Below are 22,961 nucleotides of genomic sequence, written 5' to 3'. Positions count from 1 at the left end.
TGTAAATGCTGATACAAGTATATATAAAATAGCGTAATGTGTAAAACGTGATTTTAAAATGACAAAATGCAGATCTCTTAACATCAAAATGTAATTCATCTGATAATTATTTACTATTCAGCATCTGTATTTACAGAAGACAACAAAATATTTGATTGCAAATTTCATTTCTCTTTCATTGTTTGCACAACAGTCACGTCTCTCCAGCTCAGATCTACATCATATCATTGTGTTCGGCAAAATGCTCAGCCTTCACTTTCAGTTCACAGATAATGATATAACCATGGCAACAGAGACACCTTGGAAAAGGGCAGGAAGAAAACTTAGACATTACTGTCAGTCAAAACCCAATGTTTTCAAATGAAATATAAAACAGCTGATTATTTCACCTGACCTGCTGAATAACACTTTGAAACTTCAATATAGCTTTGAATAAGAGCCTCAGCTGTGAGTCCTATTACATGAATCACTGTTGATGCACTTTCATTTACCCCACCTTACACTGATGTAGATGCTTTTTCTACAGTCTCCAAACAGCAAAGCAGACACACACATATCTCAGAATAATTCCAGGTTCTTCTGATCAACCACATGTCAGTTAACATAGTCATCAATACGACTAATGTTCTGTGAGAACTTATTGAGTGACACGCCATGGCCCAGAGTGTGAAATCCTTCAAAACGTCGAGGAAGTGCCAACCCTGAGACTTGCCCTAACCTTGCCTTGAGCCATGTGTTGATGAGTCTTGAGTGTGACTGAAACTTCAAAGGCATTTCAGCTCACTAAGTAGAGGATGCTCCTTCTCTCTCATCTTCACTCAGCTGAATCTCTCTCCAGAAGGACATTTTGATGGTTTAAAAAAAAAAAAGTTTGCTTGGCACTTTTCTTTCTTGGAACAGCTTTGACCACTGTGGATAGGGCCAAATTAACTGCTGGTAGCATTAAAGACATTAACAAGTTAGTTTGATCCTTAAATGGTAAAAACAAACATGACAAGCCATTGAAACTGAATGAAAGAAGTGAGCGTGTATGTTTTTTCCTGTTTAATTCTAATTATTTAAAAGCTACAGCAGCGTGCAGCACTGCAGCAGCTATCACACTGCACTTTTCATCAATTCAGTGAACGAGGTAAAAAAAATCATCACATCAGAGGTCTCTAATTAAATCAGTGTTTTGCATATTTGAGAATTTGTACATCTCAGCACCATCACACACAACTAGTAATTGTGAGGGCATTGTGAGGTGAATAAATAGCGAGTTCCCTGCTTAGTTTGTCTGTTGTGTTCACAGACAAATGGAGACAGGAAGAGTGTGGTTCTTTTCAAAGGCCGCCTGCGAAAACCTGATGGATGCACAAATTAACACACAGAGGAGAGAAGTTGCAATCCAAAGCCTCCAATGTTATAATTACAGCTCTTTCTTCCTCCTTGACAAACATAAAGGGGGATTTTATCTCACTCCCTGCTCACATCCTCTTTCTCCCTCTCTTTTCCACCTCTCACTGCACAGCTTGGCGAGCTGGCATTAATTGCTCCAAAAAGCTGTGGAAGCACAACAAGTGCTTCTCATCCTGGTATAATTGCGTCTGCAGGAGTTGGAGGGCTTGAGAAGAAAGGGGGCTTTGCTGCTTGCAGGAAAGGCTTTGTAGTGAGTCTTGGGGAGCGGAGGACGTTTGAAAGAACATGATAGGATGGCGCACTCTGGTGGACAGACGGTGAAAGAAAGGTTCTTTATTTCAGGGTGAGATGATGAAAGCGGGTCAAGGTTACATATAAAAATGTTCCCCTTTGAGCTTGATCAATATGATATTATGTGCAACAAAAAAATCACTCATTGCTTGTATATTAAATCACTTTATTTATTTCCCTTGGTTAAAAAAAAAAATCACCATGCACAAAACATCTTCACATGTTGAACTGAATGTGTGCAAGCCTCGTGTACTGTATATTTTGTTTGTGCACTATGTGTCTGTGTTTTGTCATTATTTTGTCTTGCAGCAATCTAATTAACTCTATAGCTCAGACTCTTGTCTTACATTTACATACTGCCACACCTCTACCTGGCTTTGCAACTAAACTAAAATAATCTTATCTGTTTGGGGTTTTAGTATCACACACTCAAAAAGTTGCTTCAGCCTTAATATTATATATACTATATAACAACTGACATCCTTTAACATTGATGGATCTCGCTCTCAGCACATTTAGACAGAAGACTACATGATTAAAAAAGAGCATACAGGAAATACATAAATTCTGTCATTACATATTTCAAAATAAATGTATGTGGGTTAAAAAAATTAATCTAAATCTAAAAATCAAAATATATAGAATGAAACAACACAATTGAACAAGTATATATATTTGTTAAGTTGCATGTAGGAACAATTTTGTCTATGATAACAGCTGCCACATTATGTCATTGTTTAAAGTCCAAACAGATACAGGATATTTATATACAGTGTAATTGAAGAGGTGGACACACATGAAAAATCTCCAATAATCTTCCATTGTGTGTTCTCTTGTTTTCAATTATTATTTTCTTGATCAATGTCAGAGACATCAGTGCTTCACACAACTGCCCTAGGTTAATGGCCACATGCAGCTCATAGAGGACGCTGCGCCTGAGTTAATCCCAGAATTGACGTGTAGCAGCCAGGCGATTGTCACTGTTACCTGAATGTTTCTCCAACTGTTTCTAAACCATCTTAGCAGGATGAGAAGGAGTACGAATCCCCTGCTGTTATTCTGGTGCATTGTGGCATTAAGGTGTCCCTCACTGGTCTGTGCAGTAACCACGCATGATGGGTGTATTACCTTATTTTTTATAGCACACGAGTCGACCCTCATGTTTGTGTGGTTGAAACTGTGGTTCATCAGACCAGACAAGCTTCCCTCTGTCTTCGACAGCCCTGTGCTCTTGTCTCTTAACTCACTTCAAAGGTTTACCTTGGACAGGCAAAGTACCCTGCAGGCAGTTTTACGGAAGTAAAAGTAGCAATATAGTAAAAAATACTCCACTACAAGTAAAATCCTGCATTCAAAATCCTGTTTAAGTAAAAGTACGGAAGTATTATCAGCTAAATATGATATATGATATGATATATTGTTATATACGACATCATTAGAAGTTATTTTTGATGCATTATTGTGTAGCTCTACTTTAGTCAGCTAGTTCAGTGGTTCCCAACCTACAGTACAGTAAAAATATATTTCTGATACACAAATCTGTGTTCATATTTTTAGACTTTTATCTTTATTTTTTCTAAAATACTGGTTACCTTTAACATTTATTTAATTGAAACCATGTGAGACATTTATAGGGGGAATGTCTTTGGTGGATGAAGACTGCACAAAGCTACACATTTTTATTGGATACTGTTTGTTTTTCATGTGAAATGTTAATTTGGAAAGTAACTAAAGCCGCAAAATAAATTAAGTATAGTATAAAGTGGCATTAAATGGAAATACTCAACTACAACTACATCAAAAATGTGCAGTACCACAGTAAATGTACGTTCCACCACTGTCTGTATGCCTCATTATACTCCATACAGGCATGAGTGATGCGTGAACTGCTGCCTCCCACATAGCAAACATATTGTTGCAGTGTCATTTATGGTCTATTTATGGTTGGTATGTTGACTATATGGTCCAGCACACTTTAAACCCATTGTCAGTTATAGGCTGAAATGGAAGTTGCTGCTACTATATATATATATCAGTTTGTTTAGTGGCAGATATGTAAACAGAAAACAGAGGATCCACCTGTTCCACAAGTTTATGTTTCAGTGTGTATGATACTGTGAGATAAATCATAGAAATGATGAGTCAGACAAGTAAAAACACAAAGGCAAGGTTTGCGCTAAACATGGGTAAATTTTATTTAGCTAGTGAGTTACCTAGAGGAGAAAACTGTCACATCCTTGGAGTTGATGTCTTGCAGTTTTGGGGGAATCCCAGTCAAGCCAAGCAGGAGAGAGGTGATGTGTGGGATTCTCCCAAAAGTGCCAAGAGTTGTTGAGGACAGACAGTCTGATTGAGCCTGAGGTACAGTAGAGTACATCAACATCAGAGCAAAGACAGTCACCCACAGGGCCCAAGGAGGCCACCGCTAGTTCTACCAGAGCAGCAGGTTTCTCCTCAGACAAATGCACTTCAGAATGACAGAATCACAAGAGAGAAATAAACAAAGATGTGCACTGGCCGGTGATTGCCAGCCTGCTGCATAATTGTTATCTTTTGGTACACAGAAACAGATGCAGAAAGGAAGGGAACAGGTAAGGGGGGAGGATACATCCTATGATTGGCATGATTGTGGCTGTTTCCCAATTATTTCGTCCCAACTGTCAATCATCCAAACCCTCTGTCTGAGGAGGATCAGACGGCTGAATACAGATTCAAGTATAAGATTAATTCGTACATATCATCTTTAATTCTCTTCGGGAGCTGATGAGGCTCACCAATATCCCAAACATTTGAGGCGTTACAAAAATTACAAATAAGCCTGGTGAAATCTTCTGACTACTTTGGTTAGTCAGTTAGTTGCTCACAAACAAAATCAAAGAAGAAGAACACAGAGTTAGAGAGTTAAGGGTATTGGTAGAGGCTGTTTAGAAGGACTGAAAGTGCTTTAAAGACAGAGTTTTCAAAGTGGGTTACGTTCTTTTTCTCGTGAGACAGGAACACAGGGTTTGATGCACCAGTCAACGGATACAGATGAGTCCATCTATTGTCATGTTCAAGTGTTCAGATACATTGTCATCTTCAGCGGAAAGATCGTGAGAGCCTTTCCTCCTTTGTGGTTAGGCAAATTTTTATTTAAGGTCCTACGTCATTAGTGTTGCAGTTCTAGCAGAGAGCTTGCTTGAAGGTTACTGTTTATTTCTATTGCGCTCCTGGCAAGAGAAAAAACAGAAGAAAAAAAAAGATCATCAGTGGATGTGAGCAACAAGGGACACAAACAAACATAAACAGCGGCAAAGGAAGTGCAGCATCAGAACTACACCTCTGGCCTTTCATTCAGGGAATAAATCTTTTGCTAATAGTTCATATTGTAAGATACAAGTTTAGCATTTCTGAGGTGAAGTTGGGGAATGACTCGGGGGTACAGCAAGGAATTCAGGGACCTCTGACAAACTGCGACTTCATTAGAAGATGCAACAATTGAGCTTAGAGCTCACTAGAAAAGAGCTCCTGATTATATTTCTGTCAGAGACTTAAAAAATAATTTATAGAGGCAATCAATATTGATTAAGCTTCTTAGAAGAGATCGAATGAATGCCTTTATTGTGTCGATCTGTCTTCATACCATCCGGCAAATGTTATTAATTACATTGGATTTTGAGGCAACTCAAAGACAATTTATGGGTTGAAAGCATCAGTCAACTGGGGATTGCTTTTATCAATCTGTGTGACAAAACCAAAAAAGGTGAACATTATAAAAATAATAAAATCTATCTGAGTTCAGCTGCCTTTTCATAAGTCTAAAACCAAATGCATTTTTCATGTCGTATTGTTCCATTTCGCATAAACCTTTGTAAATAATGACACTGTACAGTTTGACTGTTCTTTGTGGAAAGTGACGGTTTCCAAACCTGGTTTCAGTGAAACATTTTGAAGCTTAGATCATAGAAAACCCAAATGATATTTGATATCTTGTCTTCAACATTACTATATTCCAATGTAAGCACAAAACATAACCTAAAGACAGCACATACAATCATGCAAGGGTAAAAAAATTATGATTACGTATTTTCACATTGCCAAAAGAAGCATTTCAAGAGCTCCTCCGATGAAAACAACCTCTAAAATGAGAACCACATCTTATTTTTAGGCACGCCTATAGTAATAGTATAGTACATGCAAGTACGCATACATAGAGTTTTCTGTGTTTGGTGTTAAAATAAGCGAGGCGCAGAGCAAGAGAGAAAGAAAAACAGAGAGAACATGAGTTTAGCAGGACAACTATATTATATTATATACCGCAGCTGCTATACTCAGCTTGTAGTAGTGATGCCAGTGTTGCGGATAAACACAAAACTGACAACGCATACTTCAAGAGGAATCACAACACACCTCACCTATCGAATATTCAAGTGTGTGTCGTGGCTTACAAAAACACAGGAATGCTGTTTAACAGTCAAAGACACAATAGTGCAGGTAGAATCCTAGAGAAAAAAAAACATGGAAGTCAAAACAACCCAGGGACTCTTTGTGCCATTTTTTTTAGGTGGAACAGTGTCCTCTTTGAGGAGTGGGTGTCCATGTCAGTGGTCTGGGAAAAGCCCTGTGAGACCCTGGCCCCCAGTGTAACTCTATCCCCAGAAGGGCTTCTCAGACTGGGCTGTAGCTCTGGAGACAGAAACCTACCCAAATTCACTCTTTAGACCGTTATTATGGGCAAAAATTATTGTCAGTTTCTTCATTAACGTACTGTGATGTTTACATGTTTCTTTTTTTGGCATAAAATCTTCTGCCTTAATAGATGCTAGGTTTGATATCAAATAATAAAACTCCTTCCTGGTGCAAAAAAATGGACCCATTTAACAACAACGACATTTTTACTGGTGTGGTACTGGTCCTGGTATTCCCCCTAAAACCACCACTGTATATTAAAGAAGAAGGAAGATACTAACCTCTAATTGCCAAATTAGCTATGCTAATAATCCTGCAACAACATTAAGACAGTTATCTTTAAAAAAAACACCACCACTTTAGGATGGTGTTATAGTGCAGGTAGCTGTGCTGGTTTGACGCCTCTCAAAGTTCGGGAAGGACAGGCCAAACAATAGAGAACAATTAACCTTGTCAGGCGAAGGAGGGTGAGGCCTCAGCTGGGCCGATCCTGTCATGTAGGAGGTCAGGGCTACAAAAGCAGCACAGCGCAACGCCTGCACGACGCAGGATGAAACAGGCTTTCTACTGACAGGTTGTTTTCAGAAGCCTGAAAACATTGACTTGAAATATTTATGAGAAAGTAACCCAGTGCATATTAACAAGGTCAGCAGCGTGGAGTCAATACAGCATCAATGGAGAACCAGCAGTAGGGGAGAGGGAGAAAAAAGGAGGGAGCGGATCATGGGGGGGGGTTTCTAAACGCAATTAGATTAGCATACTGGTAAATCTAAGAATGGATGCAAGCAGAAAGCAAGCAATGATAACATGTTATTGACTCCTTTGGTGCTGTTTTTCCACAATAGCAGCACCCCACAGAGTTTTTACTACTTAGACTAACATTTGTGGTGCACCACTGTTATTACCACTGCAACGTATTTTAGTTGCCCCTCAAAGGACGCAGGGTTACACCTCTGTGTAATTTTGCCCAACTGTGCGCAGACAAATGTAATCGTCCATTTTTAATCATGTATTTTCCCCAAGTTAGACCTTTAGAACATCTGAGGCAAACTGTACCAACTCGGAGGCACGTTGCAGCCAGTTTGCAGGCCGAGGGCTTATGTTGTTAAAGACTAATAAAGCATGAGGAGCCTGTGGAGAGCACAGAGGCTTGGTGTTCAAAGGGGAGATCAGAGCCTACATTTGCCTTTGTCTGAAAGACGGAATGCCAGGAATGTGGGCTATTTCAGGAAACCTCTATGCATCTAATTCCACTTGGGCAGATCATCGCAATCTCAACAGCACAAGATGGCTGATGAGGTATCAGCGTTTCCTGAACCTGCTTATGAGTAATGATGGCCTGTCAAACCGCTGACAGGCCGTTCGGAAACCTCCATTTACACCAGACTGTTCTTTCAGCCACAGGATGTTACAACCTCTGTCTAAGAGCAGGTGGAACGAGATCAGCTGATTACAGTCTGGCCTGTAGCAGTGACTCAGTGAAAGTTAGCCTCCCTTTGAATTAGAGGGTAACTCAACTGAGCTGTCTCATGCATACAAACAAGCTATTTACAGGGCTCTTTATGTGTGTGTTTATCTCACCTTCCTCAGAGCCTCCTCCTCTTCCTGACGTTTCTCATAATGTGCAAAGTCATCAAAGATTGAGGTGGTATGCTTGTAAGTGGCGATAATTTTAAGCACTTGTTTGGCCTTCTCCAGAGGCACTTCCTGAGTGTCCCTGGAGTTGGTCACTGGCTTGTTGTCATTGTTCTCCAGCCGGATGTGTCGCAGCTGGTTGTTGGGCACGTCTTTGATGAAAACCCACTTCACCTCAAACTTGCCCTTCCACTTGTCCTGAGACCAGACGCCTGCATAGGCATTGTAGTCCACCGGTGAGCGCATCTCAGCCACACCACAGAAGTGCCCACTGCCGTTGACGCTGAACAACAGGTACAGCGGCCCCTTGTTGCCCAGTGAGCGGTAGGCACCATCCAGGCGCTTGTTGCCATGTTCTGTACTGCACCAGATAGAGTACTTGATAGAACGGTGGATGTCATCTTCTGAATAGCTCTTGATAATGAAAACGCGTCCATTTTTCAAGTTCCAGTCAAAGTCTTTGGGGTTGTAGTTGTTGAGGGCACGGAGTTTCTCCAGCACAGGATGTACTTCTCCTGAGCAGGGAGAGGCACTCAGTGGGACTCCCCCACCCAGACCAAAGCCCTCACCCCGGTTCCTGGGAGCCACCCAACGGTTGGGGGGTGGACCAGGCTGCTGGGGTTGTTGCTGATGAAGGGCCTGTGGTGGGCCAGGTTGAGAGGAGAGGTGGAGGTGAGGAGGGCCAGGGGGCAGAGGATGGGGGTGTTGGGGGGACTGGAGAGACTGGAGCTGGAAGGGCTGGTGTTGGTGTTGGTGTTGGTGTTGGTGTTGGTGTTGGTGTTGATGTTGGGGCTGGTGTTGGTGTTGGTGTTGGGGCTGAGGGGGCAACGGGTTCTGTAGTAAGGGTTGGTGCTGAGCAAGGAGAGGCTGCTGCACCAGAGGCTGCGGGGGCATCATAGTCTGAGCTAATGGGGGCTTGTTCAGTGAGCCCTTATCATCCCAAGTACCAATGTTCATATTGTGCTTTATCGGGGGTGGGGGAATGGTGACACCTCCCCCCATCCCCATGTTGGCTTTGGGTTTGACCTTGGGCTGTGGCTTGGCCGGCTTCTTGGCAATGGCTGCCCAGGAGGCAGGTTTAGGTGCGGACGAGCTGACAGACGGAGGGAGGCTATTGGCTGCCATACTGCTCATACCTGCTGTGCCGCCGAGGGGTGAGCCCACGGTTTTGGTGACAGCTGCCACCATGTCTGTACCCAGTTTTAACCCTGTCATTCCCTGCTCAATGCTGTTCAGCACCGGCACTTTACTAAGCTGGCTGTCGCTTCCAAAACCTGCCTGTCCGTCCGTGATGGCCCGACCCAGTGAACTGGGGGCGTAACCATAGCTGTTACTGTAGACTGAGCTTTGCGTGGACTGACCCTGAGAGACACTGGTACCCCAGGTGGAAAAGTCTGCATTGCCAGGAAAGAAGTTGAAGCCATGCTGGCCCAGGAAGGGAGGGGTGTTTCCCAGGGCACCTGGCTGGCTGAACACACCGTCAGGGATGAAGTGTGGCTCGCCATTGCTCATCTGTCCATAGGTAGTTAGATAGGGCATAGGAGGGTCTCCTGCTGTGGACCAAGCAGCCTCTCCCAGAGAGTAAGGGAAACCAATGGATGGAGCATAGTAGCTAGGCATGTAGGGGTCAGACATTGGTGGATAGCTGTTACTCTGTGTGACATAGGGAGACAGTTAATTAATGTACTATTAAAAAAAACAGAATGATATCACATTAAGAACAGTAAAGATAGACTGTGTTTTGAGTTACAGTATAGGAACATGTGTCATCTTGTGTTTGGCAACTAATATGTCTGTAACATGAGGTTATAACTTAAACACTGGCCTAGTTGTAGGTGACACATTAACCATATTATGGTTTACTGTAGGACATTACCTGATTTGTCTGGCCGCTTAGGTAAGGCTCAAAATCATCATCATTCACTCCATCCTTCTGATGCATTGATCCGTTTTGCACTGAGGACGGAAAGAGAGGACATTAAATCAAGTTTCAGGTTTATTTATCATATGTGAGATAACACAGGGTCAACAATACAATACAAAATGTGTTGGACAAGAGGAGTTATGGTAGTTAGGTTTAAAAAAAATGTATTTAATCTAACTAGGGTTAGGTCAAGTACAATATAGAAATACAGAATAAAAATATACTAAAACATAATGAGAAATGTGTGTAAATGTTCTTATACGGGTATTTTATATACAGATGTTGAAGTGTCTCTGTATAAATAGTCATTACATACTATATATCCACAGATATTGCGCTGTGCGTTGAGTATTGATTTAAACAAAGTGTAAACAGGAGTAAAGTGGCTAGATTCAATCATGATGTGTTACAGAGTCTCATGTTGAAGATGTCAAATCTAAAAACACAAGAGCAAGAATTAGGGACCGTCCACAATGATAACACGAATAATAAAAGGTGCAGTTTCATGGTACAATCACTAAATATCCTGATAGCATGTTAGCTCATTTGAAAAATGAAATACATATTTTGTGCATCACCTTACCTTTATTTCCTTGTCCTTTAGGTCTCTGTAATAATGGGCAGCACAGGGAAAAGAGGTGAGACTGTTGTCACATCACGACAGGAAACACACACAGATACACAGAGAGAGCAGGCTGCATCCTGATGCATGCATGAATATAAAGAGACGACCAGGCTTAAACCATCAGCCTGGATGTTAACATTTACAGGCTGCGTTATATTGACCGGATGTCAAACGCGGGTGACATCCAGTAAAACGTTGCCGCATTGGCAACCGGCTACAGCCAGAGTTGTTTGGCAAATACAGTCGGCCTACATTACAGAGCTAATAGCTATCATATATCAGAGACTTTTTTTTTTCTAGCCTGTTTGATCCGGCCCACAAAAAAAAAAAAAAAAAACCCGAACTGTTGTCGTCAAAGTTTCACGTCGGCCCGCACGGGCTATGATTTCTGAACACATCCGAGCTGTCAGTACACACGAACCTGATCGACTGTGGTCGCAGACATCCTCCAGGAACCGAAACTGATCGCTGTTTGTGAGACTGTCCACGGCTTCCCCCCTCTCTCTCTCTCTCTCTCTTTGCCTCTCTCTCTCTATCTCTCTTTCTCCGCACTTCGGTGCTTTTCCTGGCTCGTCTCTCGCCGTGTCCGAGCACTCTGTCGCGGGTACAAGGCGGCGTTTTTCCCTCCCTGTGGTTCTGGTCAAGGAGCCCCGACGACGATCTCTCTCTCTCTCTCCCTCTCTCTCTCTCTCTCTCGTATCTATCAGCTCCTTCTTCGTCGTCGTCGTCTTCTTCTTTCGGCTGCTTACAAACGGCGACTTTATGTCTGTGGAGAAGGCGTCAATTTATTTTTTAATGTGTCCTGTAACCTGCCACAGATTCAAGTCAAATCTGAAAACGGACTAGTGTCTTAACGGGAATATATCCCTTACCATATTCCACAATGGCGGAGAGGCTTTTTACTCCCGCTTCCGTTCCGTTCTGCTGCTCCGTGACCTTCCGCCTGTGACGCTCTGAGTCATGTTACAGACTCTGACACTTCACATGACAGTCACAAACACAGCAGCGACTTCCTCCATACTTTCATCAGAATCTCTCTACACACACACACGCGTGTTTTTTTTAAATAAACTTTAACACATTGTTGTTCCCTCTGCTCTGGTTGCAATAATAAATAAAGCCGCCTCTGCGTTATAGTGAGGAGCCTCCTTTAGCTTAGCCAGTACACAAACACACCAGTGGATGGACGCCTGGATTCAATCTAAATAAAATGCATGTGAAAATATGAATTAATACATATATTTATTGCACTGTGCAGTTGTCTACAGCCTATTTTAAATGTACATGTATTAAAAATGAAAACATCTCTATTTGTAGTTATATTTCTATAAACTATTTTCTGTTTTTTACTTTTTATATAGTTTTCTATTTGTACACATCTATAATAATAATAATACATTTTATTTAAAAGCGCTTTTCAAGGTACTCAAAGACACTTTACAAAGAAGAACATCAAATCATCAAAACAATATAAGATAGTACACTAAAAACACATTGGACATTAAACATTAAAAGCAATTTTAAAAAGGTGTGTTTTTGTCAGAGATTTGAATGTCTTAATCTCTTTTAATCTCTTAACACATGTTTAATTTATCTGCAAATGTTACATTTCTTAGCACAGGGTTAATTTAAATTCAGATTTTTATCTTATAGGTTCATTTAAATGCATGTTTGCTGTGTTATCTATCTATCTATCTATCTATCTATCTATCTATCTATCTAAGATATTTAAGTGTTTTTCATTTTTATACTGTATATACTGTAATAACTAGCTACCTCATGTACATAAGACAACCTGCTGTACAGACCATATTTATTTCAGCAACCTTTGACCTATCAACAGATCTTTGTTCTGTCTACAAATGCTGTTTATATATATATATATATATATACATATATATACTTTTTACATGTACATAGTTTTTATATTTATGTTTGCCTTTCAAACTCTATTTTTTTAGTTGTACTATGTCTATATCTGTATGTACATTGAGAGTAACATGTAACCAAAGTCGAATTCCTTGTGTGTGTACACATACCTGTCCAATAAAAGTGATTCTGATTTTGATTTTTGCTTCTTTCAACTTATATTCAACTTTATTTCAAAAAGAAATATTTCATCAAAACATATAATGAGCTTTAAAATATTATGCCTTGTTAAAGAATACGATTACCAATAGTAAGTACACAAACGTAGCTCCACCTCAACCAACTACAACACTTAAATGATACCTATTATTGACATTATTAACAATAATATCATATAGGAGTACAATATAACATTCCCAGGAGCCATTTTGATTCTCACTTGTAACAGCACAGAGTGGCATTGCTACTGTATAATAAAGTATAGGCATACTTATTAAATCACTATAAAATGTCAAAAAGAAGTACTAAACACTTTTAGAAGAGTACATAGCTAAGTCCAATAAAGGGTTTTTACTTCATATTGGCAAATGCGCATATTAACACTCAAAACCAGTAAACATTTAGTTGCCTTATAGATTAAATTTATTTTATTAGGTTTATTTGACAGAGACCATGTATAATAAACATGAACTTCAATACTTGAAATTGGATGCATTATACAGAGAGATAGCCAAAAGTTCATTTTCATTCTCAGACCACCGGCAGAAAAATGAAACATGTTATTGAAGCACAAAGATTTTATGCAATTTATTTGTATTTTATTTTCTCAGCAAGAACAAACGAGAGTATGTTTTAAGATGTCCTAACAATGTCATTGTATACTTTGCATGTGCAAGCAACTCCACAACAATGGTGGACTGTTACATTTAGTCAAGTACTGCACTTAAGTACAGTTTTGTACAGCAATTTTCCATTTTCTGTTACATTTTTGTGTGCTGTAGTGATTTTACAGATTAAATAGTGCAAACAAAACATATGAACATGTATAATATCTGATTGAATTGTCCCAATTGTACTGCCAAAAAGTGTATAAATCAGCTCCTTGACTAGCTACAACATTAAAATATTGCATACACATTTATGCATCTGTAACATTTATACAGTAATTAAATAAAGCAACATTGACAAAGGCCATTGTTGTGCATAATTAGTAGGTTTCTCCCAAGTTAAACTAGCATTTGAATGCAGGACTTGTTGTTGACTTGTTAGTGAGTATTTTTACACTACAGTATTTCTACTTTTACTCAAAGTATCTGAGTACTTCCTCCACTGCGCCGTGCTGGAGCTGTGTTGTAATAAACTACAACTGGAGTACTCTGTGAGTAAACGAGAGTTGCTGTCGCGCTACTCTCGCGATACTTCCTCCAAAATCCTCAGTGGGTCGCGGAGCAGTATGGCAGCCGTCGCGCTGAGGTCCTGCCGCAGAGGACTTTCACAGATATTAAGTAATGGAGGGCTTGCAGCTTTGTCTTCAAAGCGTCTGGAAGGTTTGTTCAAGTCTCTGCTCGGGGCACAGTTGATTTTAAAAACGCTCGAGTGTCATACAAGGGTGTTTAAACGCAGAGGAGGGGGTGTGGCGCACGCAGACTGCGTCGTCTTGAAAATGTAGGGCTTGTTTTGCGCCATGTACGTTGCTTCACGTATAGTATTTTTTTTAAATCGCTTCGACATGAATTAGCCCAACCCAGACGTTTAAATGTGCTTAAATGCTTTGTGTGTTTGCACATATGCAAAAGTACCCACGCCGTTTCCCTTAGTACACGTGCGTATTTCTAATGTGCGCCAAGAGAAGGCTTATCCTATAAAACAGGGTGTGACATTGTATTCAGCAGAGTTGTTTATACATTTAGTCTAACATACCGTGCATTCAATAAGTTACACAACATGTTTTGCCTTGATGATAATGCATTGTACTCTACTACAACCAGGAAACAGGAGACACAAGTCCACAGTCCAGTATGCTTCAAGACCAGACCTCCCAAAGCTGGCCTACAGGAGAGTGAAGGGGAAGAGTCCAGGTGTGGTCTTCCTCCCTGGATATGGCTCCAACATGAATGGACAGAAAGCTGAATCACTGGAGGAGTTCTGTAGGTCACTAGGCCACTCATACCTTAGGTAAGTCACCCAAACACACCATGTTTAGACAATCTCATATACACAATAAATCAGATAATTGTCTCATACACATTGTGTTGGTCCTGGATGCATATACTTTTGGTTGTCATCTTTAAGAAGTGACCAAAAAAAAACACCTGCAACAACTATAACACAATACAACTTTGGCACTAAGCATTAAATCCAATTGAACTCATAAAATACAGGAAAAGATGCATGTATGCACCCGTCACACACCAACAGTTACACTCCTACAGCCTTAATGGAATAACAAGAAGAGAAGCACAAGTAAGCAAAGCAAAACAGGTTTTAAGTTGTTTTTTTAATGTCCATGGTTGACTGAGATAATTAATAGTTATATTTTGGTGGGACCGCCTCTGAAGAGACTTAGTCACTATATAATTAAGTAACAATACATTCAGTGGCACTGGTAAATGTCACGAGTCTTGTTATGAATAGATTAAGCTGAGTTCGTTTTAAAGAATGCTGTCTGATTTTGTTTCCAAGTGCCTTTTGTTTGCACAAAATGTCTTATTATGTAACTTTATATATGTCATAATATGCAGTGTTCTTTTTCACTGAGAATGATTTCAATAGACCTGAAAGAGCTCTGATCAATAATTTAAAGGATAACAATTGTGTGGACTACACAAAAGCTGAGAACACGTGAGAGGACATAATAAGCACTTAATCGTTTAGATCAAATTTTTCGTTACATTTTTCTCAATTGTCAGCGAATCATTTGCAGTATTTCAGAAATACCCCCATCTATCACAAACCTCATCATCCTGCCAAGCCTCCATTCCTGAGATGATCGGATAGAAACAACATCACTCCATTATACTGATCACTCCAAAGGACTAATCCCATTTAGTATATAACTAATTTACCATCCTAACAATTTCTTCTTCAAAAAAAAATTTGAATTTAACTTAACATCTGTGGCCTCTCGTGGCTTGCCTTTGTGTTACCCTCTGATACTCATGGCCATGGGCTGTTCTATTTATGCGTTTCCAGGTTTGACTACACAGGGCATGGGGCCTCAGAGGGGGTGCTAGCAGAAGGAACTATTGGTACCTGGAAAAAAGATGTCCTTTTCGTACTGGATGAGTTAGCAGAGGGGCCACAGGTAAATATTTCTTAGGGTTGTGTTTTTTTGCAAGTTACTGGTAGTTAGTGATCATCAATGATCAATCTTTGCTCAATAGGAACGTGAATCTAGACCCTGGAACTTCTTGCTCTGATACTCATCATTTATTCATTTATGTGCAATACTGTCAGTTCTGTTACAAGAATATAATGTTTCACAGTTGTTTATCTTTGTTACCTTCAAGATTAACTTTTCTATTTTCCAAACATAAACATTCTAAATATGAATATTTGAATGTTTAATTCTGGCTGTAGATCCACTATTGCAACATACGCCAGCCAGCCATAACATTAGGTACACTTGTCCATTGTGATTCAATGCAACAAGGCTGCCATTAATTGTACTTTTATGAAGCTCATAATGTTTCAGTTTTTGTTGACACTGTCAGATAAGTATTCATTTAACTATTGTGTTTAATATTGAGGTTGTAGTTTGCAGTAGTTTTAAACTGGACTGTTTCAGATTGATGTTTTGGCCACACCATTTACATATATGAGAGGGCCATAACATTAGAAACACCTCTCAATATAATGCAGTCCAGTTTAACACTACTGCGAACTACAACCTCAATATATAAACAGAATAGTGAAATTAATAGCTTTCTGACAGTGTTGACAAAAATTGAAAAATTATGAGCTCCATAAAAGCAGAACTTTTGGTTGTTGTATTGAATCACTTTGGATTGTACAAGTGTACCTCATGTTATGGCTGGTTGGTGTATTTTAAGACACATAAAAATACTCTGCTTTGAATAATAGGTTGTGTCTGATATTGTTTTTCCACAAACAATTACTTTGTTTAAAAAGTAAAAATTCATCTGCTCCTTCTCCCGCATTCAAGAATCCTGACTCTGTGACTATACAAATATTGTTCACAAGTTGAACTACTCTACACAAGATGTCTCCTACTTCACCAAGAAGTCTATTCTCAGTCTGTTAGCTGCACGTTAGATTATGATTGGCTCCAAACTAGTTGTGATGTCACAAAATCCTGCTGCTACATCCGCTTGTAAACACAGGTTTAAGGTGAGCAGAGAGATACTGAAAATAGCTGTCTAGTATCAAACACTACTGTATAATCATTCTATCATCATTCTGCACAGTAAAGCTCAAACATGTGAAAAGTGAAATAACACTTCAAATGTTTGTCATTTGATTATATATGGTCATAAAGATTGGCTTTACAAAGATTTAACAATATAAAACTTGTATTTGGAACCAGATTTCTCACTCACTATTTCACAAATAACCAAATAATCAGAATCAATTTAATTGGAATTAATTAAACCATCCAATCTCCATCTTTAGTTTTTATTGCGTGTTCCTCCATTTGTCCAGAAGATGGTGGTGTGTTACCACATTTGTGGTATTATCAGTCCACCATCATCATGATTACACTGCAGGGATCATTTTTATGGAGTGTACTTCGTGACGATTTTTGTATTAATCAGTTGATTTGCTGTCTATTTGTGGTGTTTTTTGTCTACTTGCAGATACTGGTGGGTTCCAGTATAGGTGGTTGGCTCATGCTCTTGGCAGCCATTGCGAGACCAGAGAAGACTGCAGCACTTGTGGGCATCTCTACTGCTGCTGATTATATTGTCTCATCGTTCAACTCTCTTCCTCTGGAGGTAGGAACACATATAATATCACATATATTGTTTGCAGGTTTGCAATCATTTTGATGTGAATGTTTTTCTGAGTTGTCCATGTTTGATTGCACAGACACGCAAGGAGTTTGAGGAGAAGGGGGAGTGGACAGTGCCCACCAAACACTCAGAGGATGGTCACTACAAGTTTAGCATGGACTTTCTGCGAGAGGCAGAAAATCACTGTGTTCTCCATAGTCCCCTCCCCATCACCTGTCCTGTACGGCTCATTCACGGGCTCAAAGATGAGGATATCCCCTGGCACATCTCCATGCAGGTTGCAGAACGCGTCCTCAGCCCTGATGTGGATGTCATCCTCCGGCGGCATGGCCAGCACCGCATGTCCGAAAAGGACGACATCAAGCTCATGGTCTACACTATTGACGATCTCATAGACAAGCTGACGACTTTGGTCTGAGTAAGAGATGGGGGAATGAGCTTGAGAGGTTGCTGAGATAAAGAAAGAAGAACTGTTTACTGGGAAGTCAACCCTCAAGAAATTTACCAAACAATGGCATGTTTGTCTGCCAAATATGACCTTTTATCCATCTGTTGTTCTCCCCATATTTCATCTCTCAATTCAACACGCCATTACAGTGTAAACTACTTTGGTAGGGAGCTGTCCTACTAGCTGTTCCCTTATATCTTCAGGTTGCATTTATATGTGTACCAGGTTGTTGTATGGAGTGTTATGTTGGCCTTTATTAGGTCTGCCGTTGCTGCTGTCTCTGCTATTGTTCTTATTGTTTGACTGTTTTCCCATCCCTCTTTACTTAGACAAATAGTTTTCCTGTGCCTTTTTTAATCACTTTTCACCCATTTTGGCCAATAAAATTTCTGCACAGTAGAGTGCAGGTCTCAGTTTGTTACCACAACTAACTAACACTAACACAACATATTACATAATCAGCTCACGCAAACAATAACTGTCTTTATGAATTAAGATGGGGGTGCTGTTGATATTGAAATATACACATTATACTAGGTCTTAGACGTATTTACAAATGGAAGTAATTGAGAGTTATATTACACACACCAATTTTAAATTATAACACACTCAAGAGTACTTAACGTCTTATCAGAGTTATAAATTTCACAACGATTACTAAACCGGTTAGAAAGAGGATTTCAAAATGACTCCAGATGGAGTGACTTAAAATCATAAAGCACTGTAGGCTGCAGCCATGTGAGGTTTATTTTTGCGAGCAGAACATTTTGTTACATGACTCCTCTGTACCTGTTGGCCTTTAGCCACAGAGAGGCCTGCTGAATGAAGCCACTGGACTGTTGATTATTAACATGTAATTGGCCACTAGCTGCACTATGCTCAATGGGCCGAAACCAACCACTTAACTGTCTCAGGCCCACTTTACTGTGACAGTGACCTTTTAACACATGGTTGAGCCATATAGTCAGTCATTTTTTGTGTCAAAACTAAAACAATTTATGGGAGCACACAATGGTGCATGAAGGCATTGTACATAGAAATGAGTCTATAATTTGACATAAAGCATATTTTTGCAGCACAGATATTGGTTAGCATTAATGCTTTGTAAGTAATCCAGTACATTTTAGTGGTTTTGTGTTCTAGTTGTGTAAAAACAAAGCAGAATTCTTCTCATTTTGAGCCACAGCAATCTGAAAACAGCATTTCACTTGAACATTGCTCCACCAAGAAGAAAATAATAACTCAGTGAGCGAATAGACGTGGCTCTTAATGGTGAAACCTAGATACAGACACTGTAACAAATAGTCCAAACAGACAACAATAAATCTAGAGGGAGGAAAGACAAAAATCCACTGAGCATCTACCAGTTCTGATGAGGCAAAGGGGAGATTTTTGCACCGTGTGCATGGTTTAATGTTCAGTATTAACTTCCAACCTCAGGCCACAGAATTAAATGAATTTCAGTACAGTCATGTGCCTCGCTTTGCTGAGGGTCACTTCATGCTGCTTAAAGCTGACCGTGCATTGCACTGACCACTGTCCGGAAGCGGTGTCACGTCGCATTGTGTGTGTTGAGAGTCTCTAGGGACCCCTCCTGGACGAGCTGGCATATATAACGAGTTGACTCGCCCCTCCCGGACAAAACTCGATTGAGCCCGGCCCGACGCGCCTGTGCTGCGCTTCATGGATGCTTTTGCAGTTCAGCATCCTCAGCCCTGCCCAGCTCAGCGGAACTGAAACACTGTGACACGGACAAAATCTGACCGCTCTCCCTCTCTCCTCTTTTAGTAAGTGCACCTAGTCTTTTATTTAATAAAACTGCTTTAAATGCATGACATGTTATATGTAATGTTTATGCAAACCGATGCGGTGTCGCAGCTTGTGCGTGAGCTTTGCGCAGTTGCCTTTGGGTTTGTAAAATGTTTTTTGTTTTTTTGTTTTTTTAAAAAAAGCTGCAGAATGCGTAGCAATGTGATTGTCGTGGCATTAGATGGCGGGACTTTGTTTGAATTTAGTGAATTTAACTCAGAACTGCTCCCAGCAAAAGATCCATTGAAGACAATCAACTGGAGAATTTAATCTTTTATATGCGACACAAGGGACTGACGTCATGTAATTAAACTAAATATAGACCTGGTGCACGTTGTATGAATGCATGAGTTGTAAGAGGCAAAACTTTATGGAAAAATACACTACAGTGTTTAATTTGTGCCATGATAACTGTGTACTGGAGGTCATACTTGAACCACAGTCTCCTCCAGCGCATCACTGCTCACAGCGTGCCGGAAACGGGCTTGACCGTTACCATAGCAATAAGAGGGCTTGTCCCTGCTCGGGACAGCATCCAGGGACCACACCCTTCACTGCTACGTCCTCCAGAGATGCGCCTGACTGCTGAGCTGAGCTGTAAAGGGAGACTAAAACATATTTTTAAGCTTTTCTTCAAACATTCAAATGGTTTATGATAAAGATATAATGTTGATTTTTATTCCAGGACATGGAAAAAAAACAAAAAAAATGTGGTTATACTGCATCTATTTAACTAGGCTACAAAATAGTCACTAATATACTACAACATCTCTATAAACATGTTTTTGTCTCAATAATTTAGCAGCAGTTACAGCACAGCCTCATGTGTACCATCTGTTTTCTTCAGGCTATACACGACATATACCAGAGTGCTTGCAGAGCTGCCATGGCGAACAGAGGGCCCAGCTATGGACTGAGCCGAGAGGTCCAGGAGAAGATAGAGCAGAAGTATGACCCAGACCTGGAGCAGCGGTTGGTGGACTGGATAGTCGCACAGTGTGGGGGAAACATGGACAGGCCACAGCCTGGCAGAGAGAGCTTCCAGAAATGGCTGATGGATGGCACAGTGAGTGGCCGCTGTACCTGTACTCAAAATAGAAGTTACTATTGAATTATTTAAATAAGACATACCAGCTGTGGCAGATTTAAAGAGGAAAAGTGGCTAAAATAAGCAGCCAGATTCATATACATGGGTATTTTTGAAAACTTCAGTCAGTAATACTAGTGGGAATTTACAGTTTTGAGACATCATATTTGGTAATCTGAGTAACAGACCAAAGGGAGTCCAACTGATAAAAAAGGGCTGCGTTTAATGTGTTTTGCCTTATTAAAAAATCAGTTTTTGCAACCAGTGCATTTTAAAACAGCTAACTGCACTGCTGTGGTCTGTTGTGTAATTTTGTACTGAGTCACTCTGACAACCTGTGATGGAAAGCCCCTCTGTCTCCACACTGAAATTGTAAAGCATAGCGCCTAATTAAAAAACAATTATAAGACGCATCCTGTACGGCTTTGCAACATCTCCCTGCTTGAGACTCCAGCTGACTCTAATGTTAAAGAAATCACTCAGAGAAATCCATCTTCGACCAAGCAGATATATCAATTTCTGCACCAACAAATAACTCACCAGACAATAATGCAATGCAGCTACCACAATTATTTATGTTATCAGCTTGCACAGCTAAATCTAAATGCATTTTATGCCCCTTGATGGATGATAACAGTTTTATTTGGCCGATGTAGAAACTGACATGGGAAGATGGGAAAAGCTTAAGCAAACATAATTATGGCATTTTAAGCAAGATAAATAGGATTCTCAGCTGTCATTCTGGTATGTTCAGTGTGTCAGTTTGATATGATCAAGCCACATTTCTGCCCTCTTTTGTCCCAGATCCTTTGTAGGCTTATCAACAGCCTTTATCCAAGGGGGAAGGAGCCTATCAAGAAGATTCCAGAGACACAGATGGCCTTCAAACAAATGGAGAAGATCTCTCAGTTCCTGCAAGCCGCAGAAGCTTACGGAGTCACAACCACTGATATATTTCAAACCGTGGACCTCTGGGAAGGTGATTTTTTTATTTCTAATTACTTACTTATGTACATGCTGGAGTGATATATTTGTTCACGTTTTCAACACATCATGACAACATTATCCTTTGTTGTTGCTCTGGCAATAGGAAAGGACATGGCAGCAGTGCAAAGAACCCTTATGTCTCTGGGGAGTGTGGCAGTCACTAAAGATGATGGTCATTACAGAGGAGACCGAGACTGGTTTCACAGGTAAAGAGAGAGAGAGCTGTAATATCTTCACAACTGCATGCCCATGATCCCTCATGTTCCTCTACCTCACCTTGTAACTTGTACACATCTAGGAAAGCCCAAGGATATCGACGAGAGTTCAGTCAAGAGCAGCTCCGCCAAGGCCAGAGTTTGATCGGCCTCCAGATGGGCAGCAACCGCGGAGCTTCTCAATCTGGTATGACGGGCTACGGTATGCACCGTCAGATCATGTAGACCACTTACTAGCTAACCTGCAGCCCCCCCTGCCCCTGATATTTTCTACTAATACCACAAAAGTTGTAACGTTCATAACCTTTGTAGCACCTGACATGTTAACCTCAAATTTCCCTGGAACTGCTGCTTTCCCAAACAATGTTCTGTCTTGATGATGATGTCAAATGCTGTAGACCTCCTCCTTCAAGCTTCTGTTCCCGTTCCTCTCTTCCCTTTTGTCACGAGCTGTTCCCTCTCTAGCTTTGTTAACTCTGTTTTCTTACTTTCGATCTCCAGCTGATTATTGTGGAACTCAACATCAGTTTAGTCTTATAGAGAATGTATTTAAGATTAAAATCTCTATACAAAACAAGCCATGAGTGTTACACACATTTCAGATCTGAAATACTGTTACAGCATGTTGTATGCTATTTACTTGTATTTATGTATAGATTTATTGGTTATTGTTCTCAGATGGTCTGTAACTGTGTAATTATTTAGCCTTAAACTTAATGGGACTCAACGACTAACGATGTCTCTGCTATCTTGTCTGAAGACTTGTTGCAGTATCCTCTGTAACCAAATCAACCTCAAGTTGTGCCTGGTTATGGGACTACAGAGACTGGGTCCTGATATATTGGCCTCAAATTCTAAATGAGTTTCACTCATTCTGAGCCATGCCCTTGTTATTTGTTTGTTAAATTATATCTTTGTCCATGATGCGTCCATTTTGTGTCCCAAGCAAGTAAATGTGCAGTAGCCAACGTGTATGACAGTCTCCATTTCTGGTGCCAGGTAAAGACATTGCTTGAATGTGCACTTGTATGT

The 22,961-nt window shown here is 40.3% G+C and overlaps 3 protein-coding genes across 4 annotated transcripts; 2 read left to right on the top strand and 1 right to left on the bottom strand.

The window, feature by feature from the left end:
- Positions 1 to 3,859: 3,859 nt before the first annotated feature.
- Positions 3,860 to 11,545, bottom strand: ythdf3 (YTH N6-methyladenosine RNA binding protein F3). Of its 2 annotated transcripts, XM_010738438.3 has the most exons (6): positions 11,414 to 11,545; positions 10,963 to 11,307; positions 10,500 to 10,524; positions 9,869 to 9,948; positions 7,939 to 9,645; positions 3,860 to 4,898 (listed from the first exon to the last, which is right to left on the bottom strand). In XM_010738438.3, the coding sequence occupies exons 2-6, from the start codon at positions 10,984 to 10,986 to the stop codon at positions 4,875 to 4,877; spliced, it is 1,860 nt and encodes a 619-aa protein (XP_010736740.1). In that variant the 5' UTR covers positions 10,987 to 11,307; positions 11,414 to 11,545; the 3' UTR covers positions 3,860 to 4,874. The 2 variants fall into 2 exon arrangements, with proteins under 2 accessions (XP_010736740.1, XP_027129985.1); XM_027274184.1 differs by having other exon boundaries at positions 10,963 to 11,514.
- A 2,249-nt stretch (positions 11,546 to 13,794) lies between these two features.
- abhd10b (abhydrolase domain containing 10, depalmitoylase b) lies at positions 13,795 to 18,230 on the top strand. Its single transcript, XM_010738470.3, has 5 exons — positions 13,795 to 13,957; positions 14,399 to 14,585; positions 15,603 to 15,714; positions 17,228 to 17,365; positions 17,460 to 18,230. The coding sequence occupies exons 1-5, from the start codon at positions 13,864 to 13,866 to the stop codon at positions 17,799 to 17,801; spliced, it is 873 nt and encodes a 290-aa protein (XP_010736772.2). The 5' UTR covers positions 13,795 to 13,863; the 3' UTR covers positions 17,802 to 18,230.
- Positions 18,231 to 19,310: 1,080 nt separating this feature from the next.
- On the top strand, positions 19,311 to 22,354 carry tagln3b (transgelin 3b). The gene is made up of 5 exons (XM_010738439.3): positions 19,311 to 19,618; positions 20,488 to 20,706; positions 21,532 to 21,706; positions 21,818 to 21,920; positions 22,013 to 22,354. The coding sequence occupies exons 2-5, from the start codon at positions 20,527 to 20,529 to the stop codon at positions 22,152 to 22,154; spliced, it is 600 nt and encodes a 199-aa protein (XP_010736741.1). The 5' UTR covers positions 19,311 to 19,618; positions 20,488 to 20,526; the 3' UTR covers positions 22,155 to 22,354.
- The last annotated feature ends 607 nt before the right edge of the window (positions 22,355 to 22,961 follow it).

Source organism: Larimichthys crocea, chromosome XXIII (assembly GCF_000972845.2).
Source record: "Larimichthys crocea isolate SSNF chromosome XXIII, L_crocea_2.0, whole genome shotgun sequence".
Lineage (NCBI taxonomy): Eukaryota > Metazoa > Chordata > Actinopteri > Sciaenidae > Larimichthys > Larimichthys crocea.
This window is presented reverse-complemented; position numbering and strand designations above follow the sequence as displayed.

Bases quoted from the DNA above. Each gene is read 5' to 3' on its own strand.
- ythdf3 (XM_010738438.3), bottom strand. From the start codon at position 10,986: ATGTCTGCGACCACAGTCGATCAG. The intron at 10,525-10,962 runs GTTCGTGTGTAC...CCATTATTACAG, and splicing joins CTGCGACCACAGTCGATCAG to AGACCTAAAGGACAAGGAAA. The intron at 9,949-10,499 runs GTAAGGTGATGC...TTCCGTCCTCAG, and splicing joins TAAAGGACAAGGAAATAAAG to TGCAAAACGGATCAATGCAT.
- abhd10b (XM_010738470.3), top strand. From the start codon at position 13,864: ATGGCAGCCGTCGCGCTGAGGTCCTGCCGCAGAGGACTTTCACAGATA. The intron at 14,586-15,602 runs GTAAGTCACCCA...ATGCGTTTCCAG, and splicing joins CTAGGCCACTCATACCTTAG to GTTTGACTACACAGGGCATG. The intron at 17,366-17,459 runs GTAGGAACACAT...TTGATTGCACAG, and splicing joins TCAACTCTCTTCCTCTGGAG to ACACGCAAGGAGTTTGAGGA.
- tagln3b (XM_010738439.3), top strand. From the start codon at position 20,527: ATGGCGAACAGAGGGCCCAGCTATGGACTGAGCCGAGAGGTCCAGGAG. The intron at 21,707-21,817 runs GTGATTTTTTTA...CTCTGGCAATAG, and splicing joins AACCGTGGACCTCTGGGAAG to GAAAGGACATGGCAGCAGTG. The intron at 21,921-22,012 runs GTAAAGAGAGAG...GTACACATCTAG, and splicing joins GACCGAGACTGGTTTCACAG to GAAAGCCCAAGGATATCGAC.